Below are 19,650 nucleotides of genomic sequence, written 5' to 3'. Positions count from 1 at the left end.
AAGATAAGGGAAGCCATTGTTAGCGAACTCCAAGATGCTTTATGTAATGATATGGATGTTTGAGAAGAATTTCCCAATTTAATCTACTTTTAGTAGAAAATGAAGCATGGAGTTTGTTTACCGACAAAACTCAGGTCTTTCAAGGAAGAGGAAACTGTACATCATAGGAAGCTCTATTGATTGTCCATCCTTGTCAAAACTTTGGACACAAACATGTCATCAGCATAGGATGTTCATCTCCAGTCTATCGATGAACTTGTTGTCTGTGTAGAAATAGACTTGCTGAGCTACCTCTCGTTAATAATAAATCTAGCTATTTAGTTTTAATAATTAATTACTTGCTTATTCTTAATTAAAGAAGTAATAGAATTTATTGGTTTTATATTAATAATGCAATACTTTAGTTAATTCTGCTCCAAAAAACTACTTCGCATATATTTGTTTCATTATATGTACAGTGATCGATTAATTAAGCAAATAGCCAAACAGTAATAGTACAATTTAAATTATCATGATGGGTTAAATTCAAATAAAATTAAAAAGACCAAAGGACTAAACTATGAAATATATTTTTTTAAAATATATTTATATATACATATAAAACAAAGAAGTTTAATTTAATTTATTATTATTATTTTTTTGGCTAAGAATTTATTTATTTATTTTTATTTATTTTATTTTTTGCTAGTGTGGCATGGCCGCCGGGCACCCGCGCCACCAGGATCGAACCCCGCACACAGAGTGGGTTGTGGCATGCCCATACTGAATATGATATTTCATATTTTAAAGTCACGGGGGGTAGTAACGTAAATTCACGGATCCACTAAATCCCTCTAAAACCCTACAAATTAGGCTACGAACCCATTGAAGAAGAAGAAGAACAAGCTTCTTGTCGCTTTCAAGCTGTGTCTCCATTTCTGCCTTGTTTTGGGTCGCAATGGCGAAGCGTCTGATCCCGTTATTTAATCGCATTCTGGTTGAGAAAATTGTTCCTCCTTCTAAGACCAACTCCGGGATCATTCTTCCGGAGAAAACCACCAAGGTTTCTTCTTCATTTCCCCTTTCTTCACCTCCATTCTTCTTCTGCAGAGCTGTTGCAAAACTGGGTGGTTTTGAAAATTTCCAACTTTGAGTCATTTGGGTTCTGTTTATCTTTTGCGATTGGGTCTTGGGTAGTTAGGATTTTAGTTCTTTTCTCTTTGGATTTTGGTTCTTGTTTTGATCGGAAATGCACGTCATCTGGGTCTTAGCTATATCTTTTGAAAACGGGTTTTGTTCCTTGTTGGTAATTCATATTTTTAAGCTGATTTTGTGAATTTATTTGTAGTTTAGTTTGATTTTGATTGCAATATTTGTATCTAGAAGAAATCTAGTTTGTTTCTTTGCCTAAGCTTTTTCCTAGTGTGGTAATCGCTTTTTGATTTTAATCTTCTGAGTGCGTTTTGATGTGTGGTTCTACGCTGTTCTCTACCTTTTTTTTTTTTTTTTGGCAGTAACGGATTGTTTCTCAATTCATTATATTAATTCCATATGTTCATTTTTCTCTGCTTTTTTTTTTTTTTTTTTTTCCTTTTTGGTTCATGGACTTGATATATGTACTGTAATTTTACCCCTTTCTGAAGTCTTAATATCTTTAAAATTATGTTTTTCTGTTCTCTTGCTTATCTATTGGAAAATCAGATAACAACTAGCAGAAAGTTAAAACGTAAAGTTGACTAATATGCTGATGGTCTTTGTAAAGTAGAGACAACTATTAAGCTATTAGTTACTTTCTCCCTGTTTCATGAAAAATGATAGACTGAAATATTTGACAAAGCTTATCCGACTTCCTTTTGTCCTCTTGTTATAAATTGAATACACTTGATGGTTTTAAATTGATGTCTATGACTCCTGCAAAAGTTGTTTCTACATTAGAAGGTTGCCGAAAATGCAATACTCTAATGACAAATTACATACTTATCCTCTAAGTTGAGCCACTTCATGTCATGGCTGTTATTCGTCTGGATTGATTTATATCTTCTTTGTCAATGCTTGATAATTCAGCTTAACTCTGGAAAAGTTGTTGCTGTTGGCCTGGGAGCTCGGGACAGAGATGGGAAACTTATTCCTCTACATGTGAAGGAAGGAGACACAGTTCTTTTGCCTGAATATGGAGGAACTGAAGTGAAGCTCAATGATAAAGAGTAAGATTTTGTTTATTTTTATTATATGCTTGTCACCCATACCATTTCGGCTTTATCAGCAAGTAATTAATTTCTACTTTCAGTTTATAAGCTCATTGAGCTACAGTTAGAGAATGGCGTAGAAATGATATATTATCTTTTAGCATCTTTGTAATGGCACTTGGAATCACTTTACAGTTTACATGATTTAAATAATTATAAATAATAAAGTTTTCCCTGATTCCCAAGAAAGCATTCTTTTTTCCTTTCTTCATGGTGAGAATTGGCTTGCTTAACCTTTGTGCTATTTGGAGCATTCTCTAAGAAGGCAAGCTGTCTTTCTACAATGATCATATATGAAAGGCTTGTAGGGTTATAGTAGCCTGTTCCAGGGCAGTGATTCCATAGAGGCAATCTTATCCTATGAGGTTCAATGTATTCTGATTTGCAAATGAAGTCCCATTGTTATTTAGTTGTAAAAGTCAATTGCTTAGAATTATGCATTGTAGTTTCATTTCTCTTGCAGTGTGTAAATCTGTATCATGCTTTGTAAGTGGTAGTGAATTTCATGTCTGCTGCTGATATCTGTTAGTCAAATCATTAAGTATAGCCTCTAATGTTATGTGTGGCCAAACATGAGTTTTTTTTACAGCTTTAGAACAATTCATTGAATTTCATTTCAATGGCAGAGCGTAGAATTGCACATGTCCTGTTCGTTTGCGTTGGAGCCAAGCTCTTAAAGGAACCAATAATAGTGAATGATTGATGTTAATGCTGTGAGGTATTGATGGTGCCTGAGGTTATGAAGTGTAGTTGAGTTTTGAGATCAGGGTGAGACATGAGTAAAGGGCAGAGAGAGTGTTAGGGAGTTGAAGAACCAGATATATTTTTAAAATCCAAAGGAAAATAATAATTTTTACAAGACTAAGCAAATGGAAATGTGTCTGGTCAAAGTCCGGTTGCGTGGTATGTTCAGTATTTTGAACAGCCTGCTTGAATCTCTTGCTTTCAAGGATCTACAAATATTGGAAATATGGTTGTCTGACTGATTGTAGTGTTTCTGCCTAAGGTGTAGTAAAAATTTTAATTTTTTTTATTCCTACTGATTGTGTGGCTTTTATACTGTTTCAGGTATCATCTATTTAGAGAGGACGATATCTTGGGAACTCTTCATGACTAACGTGGCATTGTGTTCTTCTATTGTGTCGGAGAATTGGACTGCACCTTGAGGAGAGCTGTTCCTTGCTACGCTGAATTAAGTTTTTAATAGCTGCAATTTGATAATGCTGTAGCATTTTGCCATTTGAGACTTTTATTAGACAAAAGACACAACATTCCTATGCTATTTTCATGGAAACAAGTTCTGTAATTGCATTGTAATCCTTATTGGGAATTATCAATTATCTTTTCTTTTTCACAGAAGTAGTTTTTCTTTCAGATTGAAATTTGACATCTAATCTATCTGTGTCGTGTCAAATAGTTGTTAGTATTTATAGATCAACACGATGAGAAAATATATATGCATATATATATATATATATATATAGAGAGAGAGAGAGAGAGAGAGAGAGAGAGAGAGTTTTGATCTAGTGTGCACCCAGCTTATTTTATGGTGCATGATGATGATGTAACAAAATATTTAAAGGGGATAAAAAGGAAATGCGATGCCATCACTCTGATCGTGTCAAAAAGGAATTGACAACTTTTTCTTTTTGATAAACCATCGAGCCTATAGACTTAAAAATAAATCAACTAAACTAGATTCAAAAATAAATAAATAAAATAAATAACTTTTGGAACATTCAAAAAAAGTGAGTAACTTGCACTAAATTTAATATGGAGGTGCTTGAGAATACAGTAATTCTGCTACCGGACTTTTCTGAAAGAGATACTAGCTACTATAAATTAAAAAACCATGGCATTGACACAAAAGTAAATATTTTGGAAGGATTGACGTTATACGTGCAAAATGACCCTCGTCCCCCACATCATTTAACTGCATCTTTTAGTGTTGCAAAAAACAAAAACAAAAACAAAAGCAAAAACATAAAAACAAATTTAGATGGGCAACCCTCCTTCCCCAGAAAACAAAAAGGCAAAACCGTGTCACGCACAGTTAACCATAAAAAATCAGTTAAACAATTCTATTCTGAACAAAATTTCATTGTCATAATGCATTTATTTGGTCCAAAAACAGATGTATCTTGGGAAGCCTTCCATAGCATTCTCAAAAATTTAACATCCATCAATCAACTCATTTAATTCATCCCTAAAGTTTACAATTTGATCCAGTTACAACTGCTATAGTCACCAATGGCATATGATATCATAAAAATGTACAAATCATACAAGAAAATAAAAACTAACGTTCAGAACTCTTTGACAAGGTGAGAAAGTTTCGTGCAGCATCTGGACTCAGTTCTTCATAAACCTGTAAAATAAAGTTAAAAAAGGAAGAGCTTAACACAAGATCAAAATACAAAATAGAAATTTAAATGAAGAACTAATATTTAAAATGAGATACTGCACAGCATACAAGTTTCTTATGAATCCGTTGAAATGTCTTACAAAACCTTTCTGCTTCTGCCGCACCCACCTAAACAAAAACAATCAAGCACAAGCTTATTTAGTTTCCCAACACGTGTTTACTTTGTTGCTTTTGAAAATTACACGTAAAATAAATAATACTGACATAACTAGAACAAAACATTTCATTTACATGGATGGACTAATTCCCAATTGTATCAAGGGAATTCTGTCTAGATTTCTAATATATTCGAAAGAGAACCTGATAGGCATGGAAGATGGATATTCACCCAGAAAACAAATCATCACCAAAGGAACAGCCAAAATGTTTCAAATGCAAGAATATGTAAAATATTCAAAATTCCACAATCAGCAGTAGTAGCAACTTCAGTGATTATTGGATAAAAAGTAGGTGAAGGTTAACATACCTTTTTCTCAGCAGCCGACTTCAGCTTCTCCCAGAATGCATCTGACAGAGCATTTTCACATGAAAAAAATAAGTTTAAAAGTATCTAAAAAGTTGAAATGTGTCTTAGTTACACATTGCAACAAATTAACACCATTTTTTATTTTTTATTCTTCAGTTCCTGGCCACACATAGGATGAAGATAAATAGACATAAATCCTTAGAAATTTTTGGAGAAGGACAAAAAGAACATAAGTACACACATATCTTTGAGGAATAAAGATTAAATGCGAAATGATGAAATATAAAATGGAAGGGAATCTCAGAAGTGGCAAATAATAAGACTCAATTCAGAGGATCACCAAAAAGTACTTTAAAATTTAATGTAAATGTCAGCATATACTTTTCCAATAAAAAGAACATTCCACTCTAAAACTCCCCAAAAAAAAGGTGAAGCTTTAGAAGGATCACTTTAACATATATATCCCAGAATAATGAACCCCTTCACTCCGTGTAGACCTATAATGCTAGGACATGGTACTGTATGGAAATGATTACTGGCACTCCAAACGCCTAAAAGTACTTAGAAAATCAAACAAGTCCAATAATCGAGTACATATTAATGTCCAATTACTGGAACATGGTCGTGCAACATTGTTAATCATATATATGCCAAGGTTATGATAGATGTAGCACAACTAAGCAACTAAAAGTCTTAAAGGTTGGGGTGAGGTCACATGTTTTTCAGCCCAAAGCAACAGAATATACATCTGTACAAATCCCATTAAACTGGTAGAAAGCATACTAGTCTTTTACATTTTTAAGGTGGTAACATTATGACATACCATGATGGTCAAGTTCACGACTCTCAACTTCTTTATGATCTCTGTCATTCCATGCATCTTGCCATTCTTTTAGCTGTTAGGTAATTCACAAATGTCAAGTAGCATATATATATATATATATATATAAACTTTAGAGAACTATTGAAATTTTTTGTATTCAGTTGTACCTCTTTTTTCTGTGCCGCTGTAGAAGGTGATTGACTTGATGATTCTGACTCACCCTGAAATTGCATTAAATACTTGTTTAAGACAATAGCTCATACAAAGCTAACTCACCATTAAATTTATCACATAAATCTCCAGACAAAAACACAACTACCACTCAGTAAATTTGTGACAGAATCCATTAACAAAACTCAAGCATGCTATAAATAAACCAAGTAGGAAGAATGAAAACAACAGGTAGATGAATCTGGTAAATTCGTTCAAGAGATTTTGCACACTTTGTGCATTTATCTTGAAAATGTTTTTCCTCATATGACTACTTATACTTCACTCATGTGAAACCAGTTGAAGAGAAGAAGAATATTACTGCTTCTCCACCAACTTTCCAGGTGGAGAATACGTTTTCTCGACTCTACTTAATTAGCTGTGCCAGCGTTCAATTATTGACAAATACAGGTATAGCCAAAGCATGCTTCGTTTATAGCCTATTTTTGGTCCAATTTCGATAATAACCGCAAGCTAACATACATATAAGTGCTTATTCATTACTTTATCTTAGAAACATTCAGCTAATAAATTCCAGTAGAAAAATTATAAAAAAAAAAAAAAAAAAATGCACAGTTCATAGTGTAAATTGTGATCTAATGAATCAATTTCAAGAAACCCATTAAGAAAATATATACACATTTCAATGGGAAACATTGCTATCTGATTTTTTCATCAATTTCCTCGCATACCCAGAAGTTGAAAAGAGACATATTTCCAAATAAAACAAAGAAATTTTTTTTTTCCCATCTTTTATTCTTTTTTCTCAACAATTCTATTAACATAAAGAATCCAATTAAAGGTCCAGTTCTTTCAACGAAACAGTGAATACAACAATCACTTTCGGCGATTGATAAAACAAACACAGGAAGAGAGAGTAAACTGTACACTGACATAAAAATCGGGAGATCGAACGGTGGGGAAGAGATCAAGAAGCCGCCGAAATTCATCTTCATCCATTTTCGCTCTTACTGCTGAAGCAGAATATCAAAACCACCCCCAACTTCTTCTTCTTCTTCTTCTTCTTGCTGTTTTCACTGAGCTTTTCCTTCTTTCAGCGGTTCTTCTTCGCAATTCTTCCCTTAGTCCTCCTCCTTACCCTACGAAACCAAACCCACACGGAACGGGTCGAATATAACCCGTTTACCGATCCTCCTTATACTCTAAACTCATCGCCATGGGCTCAAATTGGACAAAATGTTTTGGTTTTGGGTTTGAAAACAAAATATCCTAAAAAAAATTGTTTTGGCATTTTTTTTTTAAATAAAAAAATGGTTATATATTTCATTATATTTTTTCAGAATATTTTTTCACTCATGTTCTTTCACGGTCGAATATTATTTTGCTACGTGTTAAAGTTTTACAAAAAATAAAATAAAATTTTCACAAAATAATAAGTTTAGAGTATATGGCTGCTATAATTAATACGTTGGTTGGTTTGTTCTTTTTACGTATATAACCATCTAAAATTGTTAAAAAAATAAAATAAAATAAACTAACAATGAAAATTAATAAACTAAAAACTATCCAACATTGAAGTTTTATATCTCCATGTTGCCATGCAATTAGGCTTTCTCTTACTCCGAAAAGACAAAGCAGTTTATTAATTTCTTTTATTTTATTATATTATATTTATATATACAGTTTTAATATAATAAAAACTTTATGAAGGTCTTATAAGGAATGCATGTCATATCACCGATCATAGAGAGAAAAATATTGTAATGAATGTTAAAAAAGTTAAAATAACAACTAACAATAATTATCAATGGGTTCACATAAATATACTATGTTATATTTTTTTTTTCTATTTAGATTTTTTTAAATATAAAAATATATTTTAATGATGTACTATTGTTTGGATGGATATAAATAGGTTGATAATATTAGTGGGGCATAGAAATCCTATATATATGTATGGGTAATAATATGTTGGAATTATATTCCAAACATGAGAGAATCTCCTATGATATTGGATTTGAACAATGTCATTGCCAATATATATCACTAGCCTTTCATTTGGATACTTCAATGGGGCATTGCAAATTTTGTTAATGGTAAATTCGGTCTCAAACCCAGCATCAATTTTGCAATGAGCAAACTTTAACATTGGATCCTACTGTCATAAAGTTTGTAAGTCCTATGTTACATGTTAAATTAATCAACATTATTTTGTTTTTAATTTGTTAAAAGTAAACCAAAAGTGGAGCCCGCAACTATTTAATAATATTTATAATTGGACAATACTATTTTTTATCATGCCTTTAGAAAGTAAATGATAAAATTTAACAGTTCCATTGACATTTACCATTGTAAAACTCATATCAATGCTAAATTTTAAAAAGTTGGGAAGAGTAATTGGAACCCAGAAACATTACAAAGCGGGAAAAAAAAAAAAAAAAAAAAAGAGTAATATATCTATCTTATTTTATTTTTGGTTTAAACTATGTTGAAAAATTGGTACACTGTTAAACATTGTAGAAAGAAATAAAAATAATTAGTTGTTCATTATTATAATGTCATGAGAAGAATGCAAAGCCAATAAGATAAGTAGAAGTTGTGTTTGATTTTTGGATTAAAAAATGTTCAATAATATGATAAATTGCTGACTAAGAAGTGGTGCAAAAAAGGTCAGAAGCTTCTCACTTGTAGGATAAGGATCGTGCTCTTGCAATCCATCACCAACTTAAACATCAAAGATTGGCCTAGTTTCCTTCAGTTTGATTGAAAGGACGACCCAGCCATGGTGAAACATACTCAAATGCAAGTCAAAAGCACATACTTCATTCCATTCCAAACACATAATAAATAGAAAATCGAAAATTTGTACCGAGTGCAGTACTCAAATTTTAGAAAGAAGTCAAAGAGAGCCAATTAGATTATTCCGGAGCTGAGAGGCCACACTTGAATTAGGATGGCTTGTAGTACTTTGATGGTACAAATGGCAATTTTGTGATAACACCATCATTGGCTTTTCCTCGAATCACAATCTTCACTTTGGTCCCGGCCTTGTGTAATCCGGATTTCACATATCCCATAGCTATGTTCCTCTTGAGGCAGGGACTAAATCCCCCACTAGTGACTTCCCCTATGTTTGTACCTTTCTCATCTTGAATCTCACTGTGGCTTCTTGGAGGTGGGCCTGAAGAGAAGAAGCCAACACGCCTGATCGATGGACCATCAGCAAGTTGTTTGAGAATCACCTCAGCTCCGAGAAAGCCACCTTCTGCCCTTCTTCTCTTCCCTATGGCCCATGTAAGTCCAGCCTCTACAGGTGTTATGTGCTGTTCCATGTCATTGCCATATAAACACAGACCGGCTTCTAGCCGGAGGCTGTCTCGAGCACCAAGTCCTGTCAGCCTCACTTTTCCTTCAGATTTTTCCAAGATCGCTTTGGCAAGGTCAACTGCATGCTCGGATGGAACAGAAATTTCAAATCCATCTTCACCAGTGTACCTAAAACACTCGGTAAAAAGGAAAATAGCAATCAAATATCCTTATGGCTATCTCCAACGATAAAGGATAATTGGTTAGTTGGTAAGAATACAGGAAATGTAAACTATACTGAGATAAATCAAGGATCATCGGCTGAAAATTCATATGTGAAAATGCATTACACATCAAGTCCCTTATGTTGATAGCTTTAGGCCAAAAATTAGACAAGGGAACCATACCCAGTCCTTGTGAGAAAACAGCTCGCCCCATTGATGTCCAATATTCTGAACCCTCCAAAATATATCTTACTTAAATCCTCTTTTGTCAAATGTTGAAGAGTTGGAGCAGCAAGGGGACCCTGCGAAAAATCAAGAAATTCTCCTTGATGTCACTAGAAAAGATAATAATTAGGAAAAGAACAATAATCAAAGTATGTGTGATAGCGATCCTAGAGTGGTAACAGTTTTAAAAAAGACAAAAACAAAACAATAATATCGTATTTAGCATTGTTATGATTAACAGTCCAGATTTTTTGTTGTAAGAGAAGACAAAAGAAAAAGGTAGAGAAACAGTATAAAAAATTAAAAACACAGAGGTTTTGGTAGTCAGGAACTGCTTGCTCTGATAGACTCATTTGAATGAAACAGAATATCATACATGATTTCTAAGAAGAGACATGTCCAGAGAAACTTAGTCAAAAATACAATTCAATAAAGGAAGATAGAGTCAAAAGGAAGAAAAAATCATAGCAAAGAACCACATTCACTTTATCTATTTCTTCAAAGGAACTTTAAAGAGGAAGAGGGGGATGGGTGGTGGAATCTCAGTCCAAAACAGTTAAATCAGACAATTCTTGAACAATGCATCATATACAACAATACTTACCACATAACACTTACAATACAAGCTGTAACAAATGGGTGATAGAATCTCCTCAAATCAGACCAGATGATACATTTACTAAAATCCGATCAAATTATACATTTACTGATAGAAAATATAAGAAAAAAAAAATCAAAATTTGATGATAGAAATAAATAAATAAATGGATTCAAGGTTTGACCTGGAGGGCAAGAAGAGATCTCTCATCATGGATGTGCCATGATACATCCCCACCTTTAGCCTTGAATGCTTTCATATGCTCCTCAATATGAGCCAGATCCTTATCCCTACAGCCGGCATTCACCACCAGGTATATATGTTCGCCGTTGACTTTGGTAATCACTGAGTCATCAATTGTCCCTCCTTTCTCATTTGTAAAAACAGTTAAGGTCCCTGTTCCATGGGCAAGCCCAGCAACATCAGCAATAACAAGCTTTTCAAGGAAAGGAACACTGTCTTTTCCCTTGAGGCTCAGGCCACACATGTGGGAGACATCAAAAAGACTGCCATTCTCCCTACAGTTCAGAGTAGAGTCCATAATTGAATCTTTGTACTGTATGGGCATGCTCCACCCAGCAAACGGCACCATCTTCCCACCATTAGCGACATGGAAATCATAGAGAACTGTTTTCTTAAGCTCAGAATCTGCAGAATAGAATCGACGAGCTACAGAGTTCTTATCAGCCTGAGCAAGACGACGGGTAATTGACTGCCCAAGTTGCCACAAACTCCCTCTCATTTTCTTGGCAGAGAGTATCTGATCAACAGAATCAGAGGAAATTTACAGGTACACACAACATCCAGATGAATCTCAAATATAGTACAGTACTCTACTCAAAACAGATGCACTCGACCATGCATATGTCTAGGATTAGTAATTCCTAATTGAGAAGCCAGTATATATACTAGATTATATATAGATTAGTAAAAAGAACAATTATCTTCACACTTCATAGACAACATAACTTTCAATTGCTCATGTGAGAGAATGTGCAGAGCAATGAGATAACCAATGAATCCATGTAAATTTTGCGCAAGCAAAAGAGTAATTGGACAAGACGTGGAAATTCAGTTAGTCAAATGTACTTGATACAGACGGCTTGGCAGCATTGCACTGGCACATTGCCAGAATCACCAAAAGTAGAAAGCTAACTTATAAATCTGTGAATGACCACTTTTTCAAAATAGAGGTCCAGGAATATATTAGAACCCTTCAAGTCATCCGCTGGCAGTAAAACAAAATCGGAAAACGGCAACCAGATCATCATACAAACCAAAAGCAAGAAAAAATAAAAACTTGGCATTGAAAACCCAAATATCGAATAGAAGCAATAGTTACATTCCCACAATTTTCTACCAGCTACACGCACTCTTTGTTCATAAAAATGAGACCTTTATAAAAAATCCAATATCAACAAGCCATCTAGATCCCAACGAGATTTTCCATCACCATCTAATCCAACCACACAGATCTCCATATGGTACATCTTTTAAATTGAATTAAAAAAAAAAAATTACACACACACACACAGTATTGATGCAGATATGCTCAACAATTAAAACCCAGATGATTAAATGCAACAATACAAAGAAGAGGGGAGTGAGAAAAGCTCACAAATAAAAATGGGTAGCCTTACTCTTATCTTCTCTTCTTCAGAAACAAGCACAAATTTGAGAGCCCAAATGAGCCTCCCACATCCACACCCGGATAAAAGATTAAAAGCGATTGGCTTTTATATTATGTAAGACTATACGAGAGACAGAGATACTACATCCAAATATTTATTGTCGAATTTTTATATTTAAAAAGAATAATCTTTGGTAATTTGTAGTGGGTGGAGGAGGGTTTCTCTTCTCTTGCTAAAAGAGACAGCCAAAATAGCACCCCATCGTTAGCGAGTGGCGGTAGCACTACGTGACAAAGGACATCCAAATCTATTTAACCATTCCCCACTCTTTTTTCCTACTTGGGTGTTCTGAGGAGCACCTAGTTTCCCATGTACTTGAATCATCTGACGGTTGATACGAGGAAGAATATTAGATGATAGTTTACATGCCGTTGACATTTGTCCGAGGTAGAGTAGGTGAGCTGGAGCTACCCAAAAAGAAGTTAAAAAAGGATTCAAAGTCGGGGAAAGGGTGTACGGTTTAATCTAGTGGAGCTTAGAGTAGGTGATCAGAGTAACTAACGGAACATCAAAGTTGTTGAGGGATCGCTTTAAGGGTATAATAGGTATAGAGAGAGAATGAATGACAAAAAGCTGTTGAGATCTAGTAGTGCAGGGATTCCTAAGTTGGGGAAAGACCAAATGGCAAATGGTTAGTGAAATTTTGGAAGCAGCAAATATGAAACCTGCCAGTGCCAATAGCCTCTAAATTTAGAGGATTCTCAATTTGTCATATACATATACATTTGTGAAATCAATTTGTCATATAACTATAATGAAAAAAATGTATTTGTATGGCAAGTGGGTAAGTAAGGTTGACCAATATATATATATATATATGTATTTATATATTTTCTTAGCCAAAAAAAAAAAAGGTTGACTAATATTCAAGCCAAAAAACAAAAAAAGACACATCTTTTATATTTTAATATATTGTCGTTAATTTAAATTAACATTCTTTATATAAGAGGTCATTTATTTGTCCAATATTAATATATTACACTTCTCTACACAGCCGAATCACGACATATCACATACTTCTGCATAAGTAAGATTAAAAAGCACAAAACAGAGGATGGAACAGAAGGGTCAAGGTAGGAAACGTGGAGACTGACCATCATTGTGGGACATAAACTGGGGAAAAAATGAAAAGTTTTCATTCAATAAATTTTGATTAAAGAATTATATCAGACATAACAAAAAACGTTTAAAATCTGAATGTACATGTTTTAGAGGGACATCAATTTGGTTTTCGGAAAGAAATTCAGAACCTTGATTCGACACACCAAGTATCCCTGTTAAAGTATTTGCTTTTCCATTTATAAAGGTTTTCAACCATTTTGGCGATGGTTTCCAAGCCAAATGGAATAAGTTGATGATATAGTCCACATTCTTCTATTCATCCGCTTATATTAGTGGAAGAGATAAGCATTCTGAAGTTTATATTCTCATTCTGCCTGGATCTGATACCATAAGTCATCGTTCTGACTTTTTCCAGAAAACCTGTCTTTTCCAAATATCCTGATTGTGGTAGATTATCTGATACAACATAAAGAAGGCAAAAATAAGAAAGATTGAAATGGACCTTGAAGAAACCAAAACAAGAAAAAAGAAAAAATTACTTAGATTCATTAGACAGTATTGCAGCTGAAATATATATATATATATATATATATTTCCTGTAATAAATAACATCAAATATCAGTCAACACCGTTTTCCCACCATGCTTGAATCACATTCCTCAATAATGTAGTTATAGGCAAGCAGTGAAAAGAGAAACAACACAAGGAGCTGCCACGATGAAGAAAGCGGATACTCCTGTAATAAGAATACACACCTAAAACATAATCCTGAACATGTCATACACTGTTTAGCGTAATTCTCGAGGAGGGAAGTAGATAGAACGCCATAACAGTATCAAAGCAGAAACTGTTGGTCATTGAGTAGCGACCTAAGCTGAAGCTTCACTGATAAAGCCTTCCTTGCGACCTTCAAATCCAGGCTGCATGAGCTTCTTCTCTCTCTTGCAATTCGTCGCACCTTGTTGTCATGAATTCTCTGTGATATATCTTCTGATCTCTTTTTGCCATGCACTGCTTTCATTTTCCCAGCGGTTTCTACTCTTTCCTTCCATTTCTCAGCATTCTTCTTATGCTTCTTCTTCTCCGTTTTTGGATGCTCTTATTCAACAATTTCGCGTCATCATGAACCTTGATCCCTGCAGTTCCACTTGTTGCAGCATTCCACAAATGTTTCTTTTAGATAATTTCACCTTTCTTTGGATCTTTCTCTGCTTCTTCCAACTTTCTTGCTCTCTCAAGTTCCTTTGATTTTGAAAGTTTTCTCTTCGTCTTTGATGTTCATCTTCGTTCCCAAGTTTGACATGACTGAATGTGAGCTCTTATTAAGCCTCTGCGACATCTTTCTCCACTTTATTAATTGGATTACCTCTAGAAGTACCATAGCATCAGATCCCATGTCCATCTTGAGTTTTTCTTTTGCTGAGTTCCTCTTTTCGTCATTTTTCTCATGCCTCTTCTTTGCTTTATCTAGATCTCCAGAAGCCCAAGAAGCCCCACATTCTTCAATTTTGCAATGTAGCCTCTGCCAGAGTTCTTCATATGTCGCTGACCAGTTGTAACCTCCAAACCTCGTAGGTTTGACCTCCATATCATTGTCATCATCATCATCACTCTTATGATTTAATTTAGTTTTCTCCAACCCTTGCTTCAGTAAATCAAGTGTTGTTATAGAAGACTTCTCAAGGAGCATACAAGCTCTTCGAGCTTTCCTAATGTTCTCTTTTGATTCCTTCTTTGAAGCCTTGCTGAAGCCCTGAAACCATAGTCTTTCCTTGACTTGTAGTCACAGAAGAAAGAATGCTGATGAATGATGACTTCAAGTCAAGAATAGCAATGGGATCAGTGGCAGATATTTCCTTTCTCTTTTTCATCTGCACATAATTGATGAAATGCAAAGAAAAGTTTATTGGTAAAACATTGTCAGAAATCCCCTAAAGTGTCAACGAAATCTACAAGATGAGCTACTGCGTCGCAGGGAAGATCGGCAAGGTAACCAAACCAGCAACAGAAAAATAAAAATCAAATACAATTTACTTTCCAGTTTTCAGCAGGCACTTTAGAAAGCAATGACAAACATAACATCAGTTAAAGAAAATTGATGATGATGGAAATTCTAAGACTATCTTAAAATTAAAAAGACATTAATTTCATATATTAATTATCATATAAACTTTTAAGAATAAACAAAATTTCAAGAGCACAAACATAAATTCCACTGCCTGAGCACAAGGTGACAAACCTGAACATAAAATCTTTATTCTAAATGACTGGTGGGTAATATGATAACTTGACTAAAGTGTAAAAACTCCAGGGGAACTGTAAATTTGTAATCCTTTGATCTATAAAAATGAAATCCAGATCAAAGTTGTTCAACCAATCACCCTCCATAAATGCAATTGGCTACCAAATTACACTCTAAACCAATAAAAGTAGCTATTTTTCAGAAAGAATGTAACAATGAAAGTAACCAAAGGTGAGAACAAAAGAGTCTTGCTAGTTGCCAACAACATATCACTGTTTGATGTCCATATTTCTTGCATAATAATAACTAAGATCATGTTTGAACCAGAAGTCCAACGTAAAGTGTCAAATTGCTGTTCTTCATTCTAGTTTCATTAGCTACTCCAATATGTTAGCTCTGAAGACTAAGCCAAGAGTGACAGCCAGAATATATTACCAAGTTCAAGCCAAGCCACATTATAATTATGAAGAATCAATAACGAAGACAGAAAGAGAGAAAGCTGAGAAGACTCACATTACCCAGACTTATTATTGTGGGTGCTTTTATGTTTCTCCATTCATTGCAGAGCTCTATGTCCTAATGTAACATTGGTAAAGAAATAAAATGTAGCAATGGGCAATGGGTCATGAATCGGGGCAGTGGGCTTGGGTTTAGATCACAGTGATTTGTGATAGGATAGGCTGGCCTTTTGTATTTGGGCTTGGATGGGGTTTAAAGAGAAACAGTGAAAACCAAAAAAAAAAAAAAAAAAAAAAAAAGAGATTTGCCAATCGTATGAAATAAATTAGTATTCCATATATTTCAAAAAAAAAATATATATATATATATATATATATTAATTAATATAGCTTATTAATAAAAGTTTAAACTTTTTTCTGGCGATAAATAGAAGTATAAACATGGGTGGTGAATTTAGAATTGAAAATGATGAGGGAAGCGAGTCGTTATCAGAGTTGCCTTGCAAATGTCGAACTGGGAAAGTCCCTACGTTGAGGATTCTTATAATAGCCAGAAATATTTTTCCTGGAATTTATATATATATATATATATATACATACTCTGAATCAATATTATTCCAAACCGAATCTCTGGAGCCATTCATAAAATTGGTGGCCTCTGTGAGATCCTCCAACCCACTAGATTCCTACTTTAAATTCCTCTATCTTTAATCTTCTTCTTCTTCTTCTTCTTTTTCTTTCTTATTGACTCTCTCTCTCTCTCTCTCTCTCTCAGTTGTTGCTGGTTTCTGACTTATATTTTAAGTTTTTTTTGTTTTCTTAATTTTTGTTGCAGATGAGATTATCTAAATCATCCTAACCAGGTTAGTTTTACTTGTCTCTACATATATAAGCTTTTTTGTTTGCTATATTGATCATCACTGTTCAAAACTTACTTGCCTATATACATATGTGTGATTCTCCTCAAATAGTTTATCAATTCCAAGCTTTTTCTTGACATAATGCATGGTTGGATTGTTTGGCTTTGAAATTGCCTACCCTTTTGAGCTTAATTGAGAAATTGTTGTTGAACAATCATAAATGTTTTTTTATTTCCTTGAAAGATGATATTTCAGCATTGTCTGCGCAGGTTCAATCAACTGTATTGAATATTGAATTTAGGATGAATTTGATCATTGCTTGCTAGAATTCTCTTTTAACTATCTGATTCATCAGGAAAATAAGGTTAAAAAATAATAATAAAATAAATAAATAAACAAAAAATTGATTGGGTTCTAATATTATGCTGTCATTACCCTTTGAGGAAAAAGTACAAATTTTCTCAGAAAATTGTTGGTTAAATTTTATTATTAAATTTGTTATGAATTTGGCTATATTTATTATATCCGTTTAAGTAGAAAAGCATTCAGTGCCTAAACTCCAACATTCATTTTGGATTCAAGGTAATATTATAATGGTCTAAACATGCTGACGGTCCATGCTCCTGGAGCTAATACCAAATGCTGGTCACATCCAGACTCTAGCTCGCTAAAAGAGTCATCATTATCCAAGATAACCCATCTCAATTCTTTGAGTAGTATTTCATTTTGTCCCAGCCTTAACATCAGAGCTCCTTGTAATTATGTACTCCATAGTTCCTCAATTTCTTGGAAAGGTCGTTTTCTATCAAACACCCATCATGTGTCCCAGCTTGGATCTTCAAAAAAGTGGCTGGTAAGTTGTCTTGCAAAGTTTTTGGTGAAAGTTTTGGTTTTTCACTGAGTTTAAGTTTAGTGTAACTGCTTTTAAGTGTTTTGAATTTCTGGATTTTGCAGTGCCGATTGCATGATTCAATTCCATCTGATGATGAGTATCGTTCATCACGCAACATAGCAATCAGTTTGTTTAGGCGGTACAGGAACGTAGTTGATCGTGGAGGAGGTGACAACCTAAAAGTATATTCAATGGTTTGCTTGACCTGTTATTGTGTGAGATTTCCTCTATTGTCTTTCTCAAATAACATGTTTGATCAATCAGGAGTTTATAAGTGCTGGAGTGAATGCTTATGCACTGGGCTGCACTGATGAAGGATTAAGGAAAGAGCTCATTGATATGATGGAATCCGGTGAGGAAATCGAGGCAATGCAAAGTTATGGTGGAAGAACCAGTTTGAAATCTAAGATTGCATCAGAAGAGGTAAAAAAAGGCACTTCTGTCTTAAGTTGATAACGAACTTGTGAAGGCAAAGCATCACGTGCATAATCTCATTCACTGATATATCGATCTATAAGTTGATAACGAACTTGTGAAGGCAAAGCATCACCTGCATAATTACATTCACTGATATATCAATCTATAAGACGACTAGAGAAGTATTTATCATGATTTAGAGCTGTAAGACATAATGTTGTATTGTTATTCTTGAATGAAGACACCGTCCCCTACGACGAACAGGTTATAAATCTATTAAAGTTTCAGGTGTTTATTAAATATTCTGAATGGGTAAAGATGTAAAGCCCGTTTCTTGCTTTTTGGTGATGCAGGTTGATGAGTGTATTCTGTGGTTGAGCATTTTATTCATCACCATATTGTGTACGCCACAACCGACTGTAGTTAGGTGGTCATCCACTCCTCCAGTGTCAGATGAAGTAAGGCTTCAGTGGAAAGGCTTTTGTGCTCTCATAGCGAATGCATATTATGTGAGAGGAATGGCATGGTGAGATGCTTTAATCAACATCTAGTTCTTAATTAGCATGAGGGATGAGGAATTTCTCCTGATATGAGCTTTTACATGAGCTTTCAAAACAAAATTAAAATTTTCAATTCCTTTGCGTTGAAGGTAAAAGTTTCCATGAGTTACTTTTTCATGTATGTTTTCCTCAGGCTTCCAGTAAAGACTCTTCAACTCGAACAAATGGCAGTGGTGGGAAGAGCTGAGGAGCCATCAGTTGTTGCTAGCCGAATGCGATTAGTGTTTAGTACGCTCGAGGTTAGCTGAATATTATAATATTATCTTAGTAACGAATGGTAAATTAAGCTTATAACGGACACAATTTCACTTCTAGGTGATATCTGAAAGAAATTTAGTCCCTAGCATCAGAATATTATCTTATATTTTCACGAGTAGCCATTTTCAGATGGTAACAAATCAGTTAGGCTCGTAAAGGAATTAGCTTAAGTGTTCATCTTTGTTGAATACTCACTCGGTAAATTATGTGCATTGCAGGTGGTGAGTCCACAATGGCCTAGAGTATAGCGCTTCAGTTCTGAAAAATCTCCTCATTTTCTTAGCCTTCAGGATTTTTTTTTTTTTTTTAGTAAGTTAGTATAGCCTAAAACCATTTTAAATGCAAAAAGTAAAAGAAAAAAGTGAAAGGGCAAAATAAGGGAAGAAAAAAAAAAAATTATATATATATATATATATATAATGATCATATAACTAGGGTATGGAAAGTTGGCTGCTGTGTGTTCTATAAATCTTCACAAGCTAGACACCGTATATGCTATTTACTTTATAGAATCTATGCTGGTCGAATATCCCTTATATTGGTAACAACGTTTTAGAAAGCAAGTCAGATTTACTACCATCCGCCTTGGAAATCTTGGCAGTCTGAAACTTGGTCCTGTTCCATTTAAAAACACCCTAAACAAATTTGCAATCTGCTGGAATCTTCCATTGAAGCTGATGTAAGTGTTCTTGATTGTTTCGTGGGGAACCGTAAACAGCTTCCTAAAGAAAAACCCACTTCCCAATA

The 19,650-nt window shown here is 34.3% G+C and overlaps 4 protein-coding genes and 1 pseudogene across 9 annotated transcripts; 2 read left to right on the top strand and 3 right to left on the bottom strand.

Moving 5' to 3' along the window:
* Window positions 1-809: 809 nt before the first annotated feature.
* On the top strand, window positions 810-3,584 carry LOC107404486 (10 kDa chaperonin, mitochondrial). Of its 3 annotated transcripts, none has more exons than XM_048468954.2 (3): window positions 810-1,042; window positions 2,044-2,183; window positions 2,852-3,252. In XM_048468954.2, exons 1-3 carry the CDS (start codon window positions 938-940, stop codon window positions 2,856-2,858), a joined length of 252 nt encoding a protein of 83 aa, XP_048324911.1. In that variant the 5' UTR covers window positions 810-937; the 3' UTR covers window positions 2,859-3,252. The 3 variants fall into 3 exon arrangements, with proteins under 3 accessions (XP_048324911.1, XP_015866923.1, XP_015866924.1); XM_016011437.4 differs by lacking the exon at window positions 2,852-3,252 and adding an exon at window positions 3,294-3,584 and having other exon boundaries at window positions 834-1,042; XM_016011438.4 differs by lacking the exons at window positions 810-1,042; window positions 2,852-3,252 and adding exons at window positions 1,081-1,285; window positions 3,294-3,584.
* Window positions 3,585-4,396: 812 nt separating this feature from the next.
* LOC107410622 (uncharacterized) lies at window positions 4,397-7,312 on the bottom strand. The gene is made up of 6 exons (XM_016018070.4): window positions 7,044-7,312; window positions 6,107-6,160; window positions 5,940-6,012; window positions 5,117-5,157; window positions 4,699-4,758; window positions 4,397-4,593 (listed from the first exon to the last, which is right to left on the bottom strand). The coding sequence occupies exons 1-6, from the start codon at window positions 7,107-7,109 to the stop codon at window positions 4,525-4,527; spliced, it is 363 nt and encodes a 120-aa protein (XP_015873556.3). The 5' UTR covers window positions 7,110-7,312; the 3' UTR covers window positions 4,397-4,524.
* A 1,599-nt stretch (window positions 7,313-8,911) lies between these two features.
* Window positions 8,912-12,365, bottom strand: LOC107404484 (aminomethyltransferase, mitochondrial). 3 transcript variants are annotated; one of them, XM_016011435.4, is made up of 4 exons: window positions 12,082-12,365; window positions 10,648-11,223; window positions 9,824-9,942; window positions 8,912-9,605 (listed from the first exon to the last, which is right to left on the bottom strand). In XM_016011435.4, the coding sequence occupies exons 2-4, from the start codon at window positions 11,203-11,205 to the stop codon at window positions 9,059-9,061; spliced, it is 1,224 nt and encodes a 407-aa protein (XP_015866921.2). In that variant the 5' UTR covers window positions 11,206-11,223; window positions 12,082-12,365; the 3' UTR covers window positions 8,912-9,058. The 3 variants fall into 3 exon arrangements, with proteins under 3 accessions (XP_015866921.2, XP_015866920.2, XP_048324390.1); XM_016011434.4 differs by having other exon boundaries at window positions 12,104-12,365; XM_048468433.2 differs by lacking the exon at window positions 12,082-12,365 and adding an exon at window positions 11,553-11,691.
* A 1,624-nt stretch (window positions 12,366-13,989) lies between these two features.
* Window positions 13,990-16,556, bottom strand: LOC107410615 (uncharacterized; annotated as a pseudogene).
* On the top strand, window positions 16,416-19,495 carry LOC107410633 (uncharacterized). 2 transcript variants are annotated; one of them, XM_016018088.4, is made up of 7 exons: window positions 16,416-16,779; window positions 17,359-17,629; window positions 17,731-17,850; window positions 17,933-18,091; window positions 18,439-18,611; window positions 18,779-18,884; window positions 19,122-19,495. In XM_016018088.4, exons 2-7 carry the CDS (start codon window positions 17,381-17,383, stop codon window positions 19,149-19,151), a joined length of 837 nt encoding a protein of 278 aa, XP_015873574.4. In that variant the 5' UTR covers window positions 16,416-16,779; window positions 17,359-17,380; the 3' UTR covers window positions 19,152-19,495. The 2 variants fall into 2 exon arrangements, with proteins under 2 accessions (XP_015873574.4, XP_024926785.2); XM_025071017.3 differs by lacking the exon at window positions 16,416-16,779 and having other exon boundaries at window positions 17,398-17,629; window positions 17,706-17,850.
* Window positions 19,496-19,650: the final 155 nt, after the last annotated feature.

This window comes from Ziziphus jujuba, chromosome 10, assembly GCF_031755915.1.
Source record: "Ziziphus jujuba cultivar Dongzao chromosome 10, ASM3175591v1".
Lineage (NCBI taxonomy): Eukaryota > Viridiplantae > Streptophyta > Magnoliopsida > Rosales > Rhamnaceae > Ziziphus > Ziziphus jujuba.
This window is presented reverse-complemented; position numbering and strand designations above follow the sequence as displayed.

Excerpts from the sequence above, each read along its gene's own strand:
- LOC107404486 (XM_016011437.4), top strand. The coding sequence starts at position 938 with ATGGCGAAGCGTCTGATCCCGTTATTTAATCGCATTCTGGTTGAGAAA. Across the intron at positions 1,043-2,043 it reads TTCCGGAGAAAACCACCAAG|CTTAACTCTGGAAAAGTTGT; the intron begins GTTTCTTCTTCA and ends TTGATAATTCAG. Across the intron at positions 2,184-3,293 it reads GTGAAGCTCAATGATAAAGA|GTATCATCTATTTAGAGAGG; the intron begins GTAAGATTTTGT and ends ATACTGTTTCAG.
- LOC107410622 (XM_016018070.4), bottom strand. The coding sequence starts at position 7,109 with ATGGATGAAGATGAATTTCGGCGGCTTCTTGATCTCTTCCCCACCGTT. Across the intron at positions 6,013-6,106 it reads CAGCGGCACAGAAAAAAGAG|CTAAAAGAATGGCAAGATGC; the intron begins GTACAACTGAAT and ends ATTACCTAACAG. Across the intron at positions 5,158-5,939 it reads TCGTGAACTTGACCATCATG|ATGCATTCTGGGAGAAGCTG; the intron begins GTATGTCATAAT and ends ATGCTCTGTCAG.
- LOC107404484 (XM_048468433.2), bottom strand. The coding sequence starts at position 11,576 with ATGCTGCCAAGCCGTCTGTATCAA. Across the intron at positions 11,224-11,552 it reads TGCCAAGCCGTCTGTATCAA|ATACTCTCTGCCAAGAAAAT; the intron begins GTACATTTGACT and ends TCTGTTGATCAG. Across the intron at positions 9,606-9,823 it reads TGTTTTCTCACAAGGACTGG|GTACACTGGTGAAGATGGAT; the intron begins GTATGGTTCCCT and ends CGAGTGTTTTAG.
- LOC107410633 (XM_016018088.4), top strand. The coding sequence starts at position 17,381 with ATGCTGACGGTCCATGCTCCTGGAGCTAATACCAAATGCTGGTCACAT. Across the intron at positions 17,630-17,730 it reads GATCTTCAAAAAAGTGGCTG|TGCCGATTGCATGATTCAAT; the intron begins GTAAGTTGTCTT and ends TGGATTTTGCAG. Across the intron at positions 17,851-17,932 it reads GAGGAGGTGACAACCTAAAA|GAGTTTATAAGTGCTGGAGT; the intron begins GTATATTCAATG and ends TTGATCAATCAG.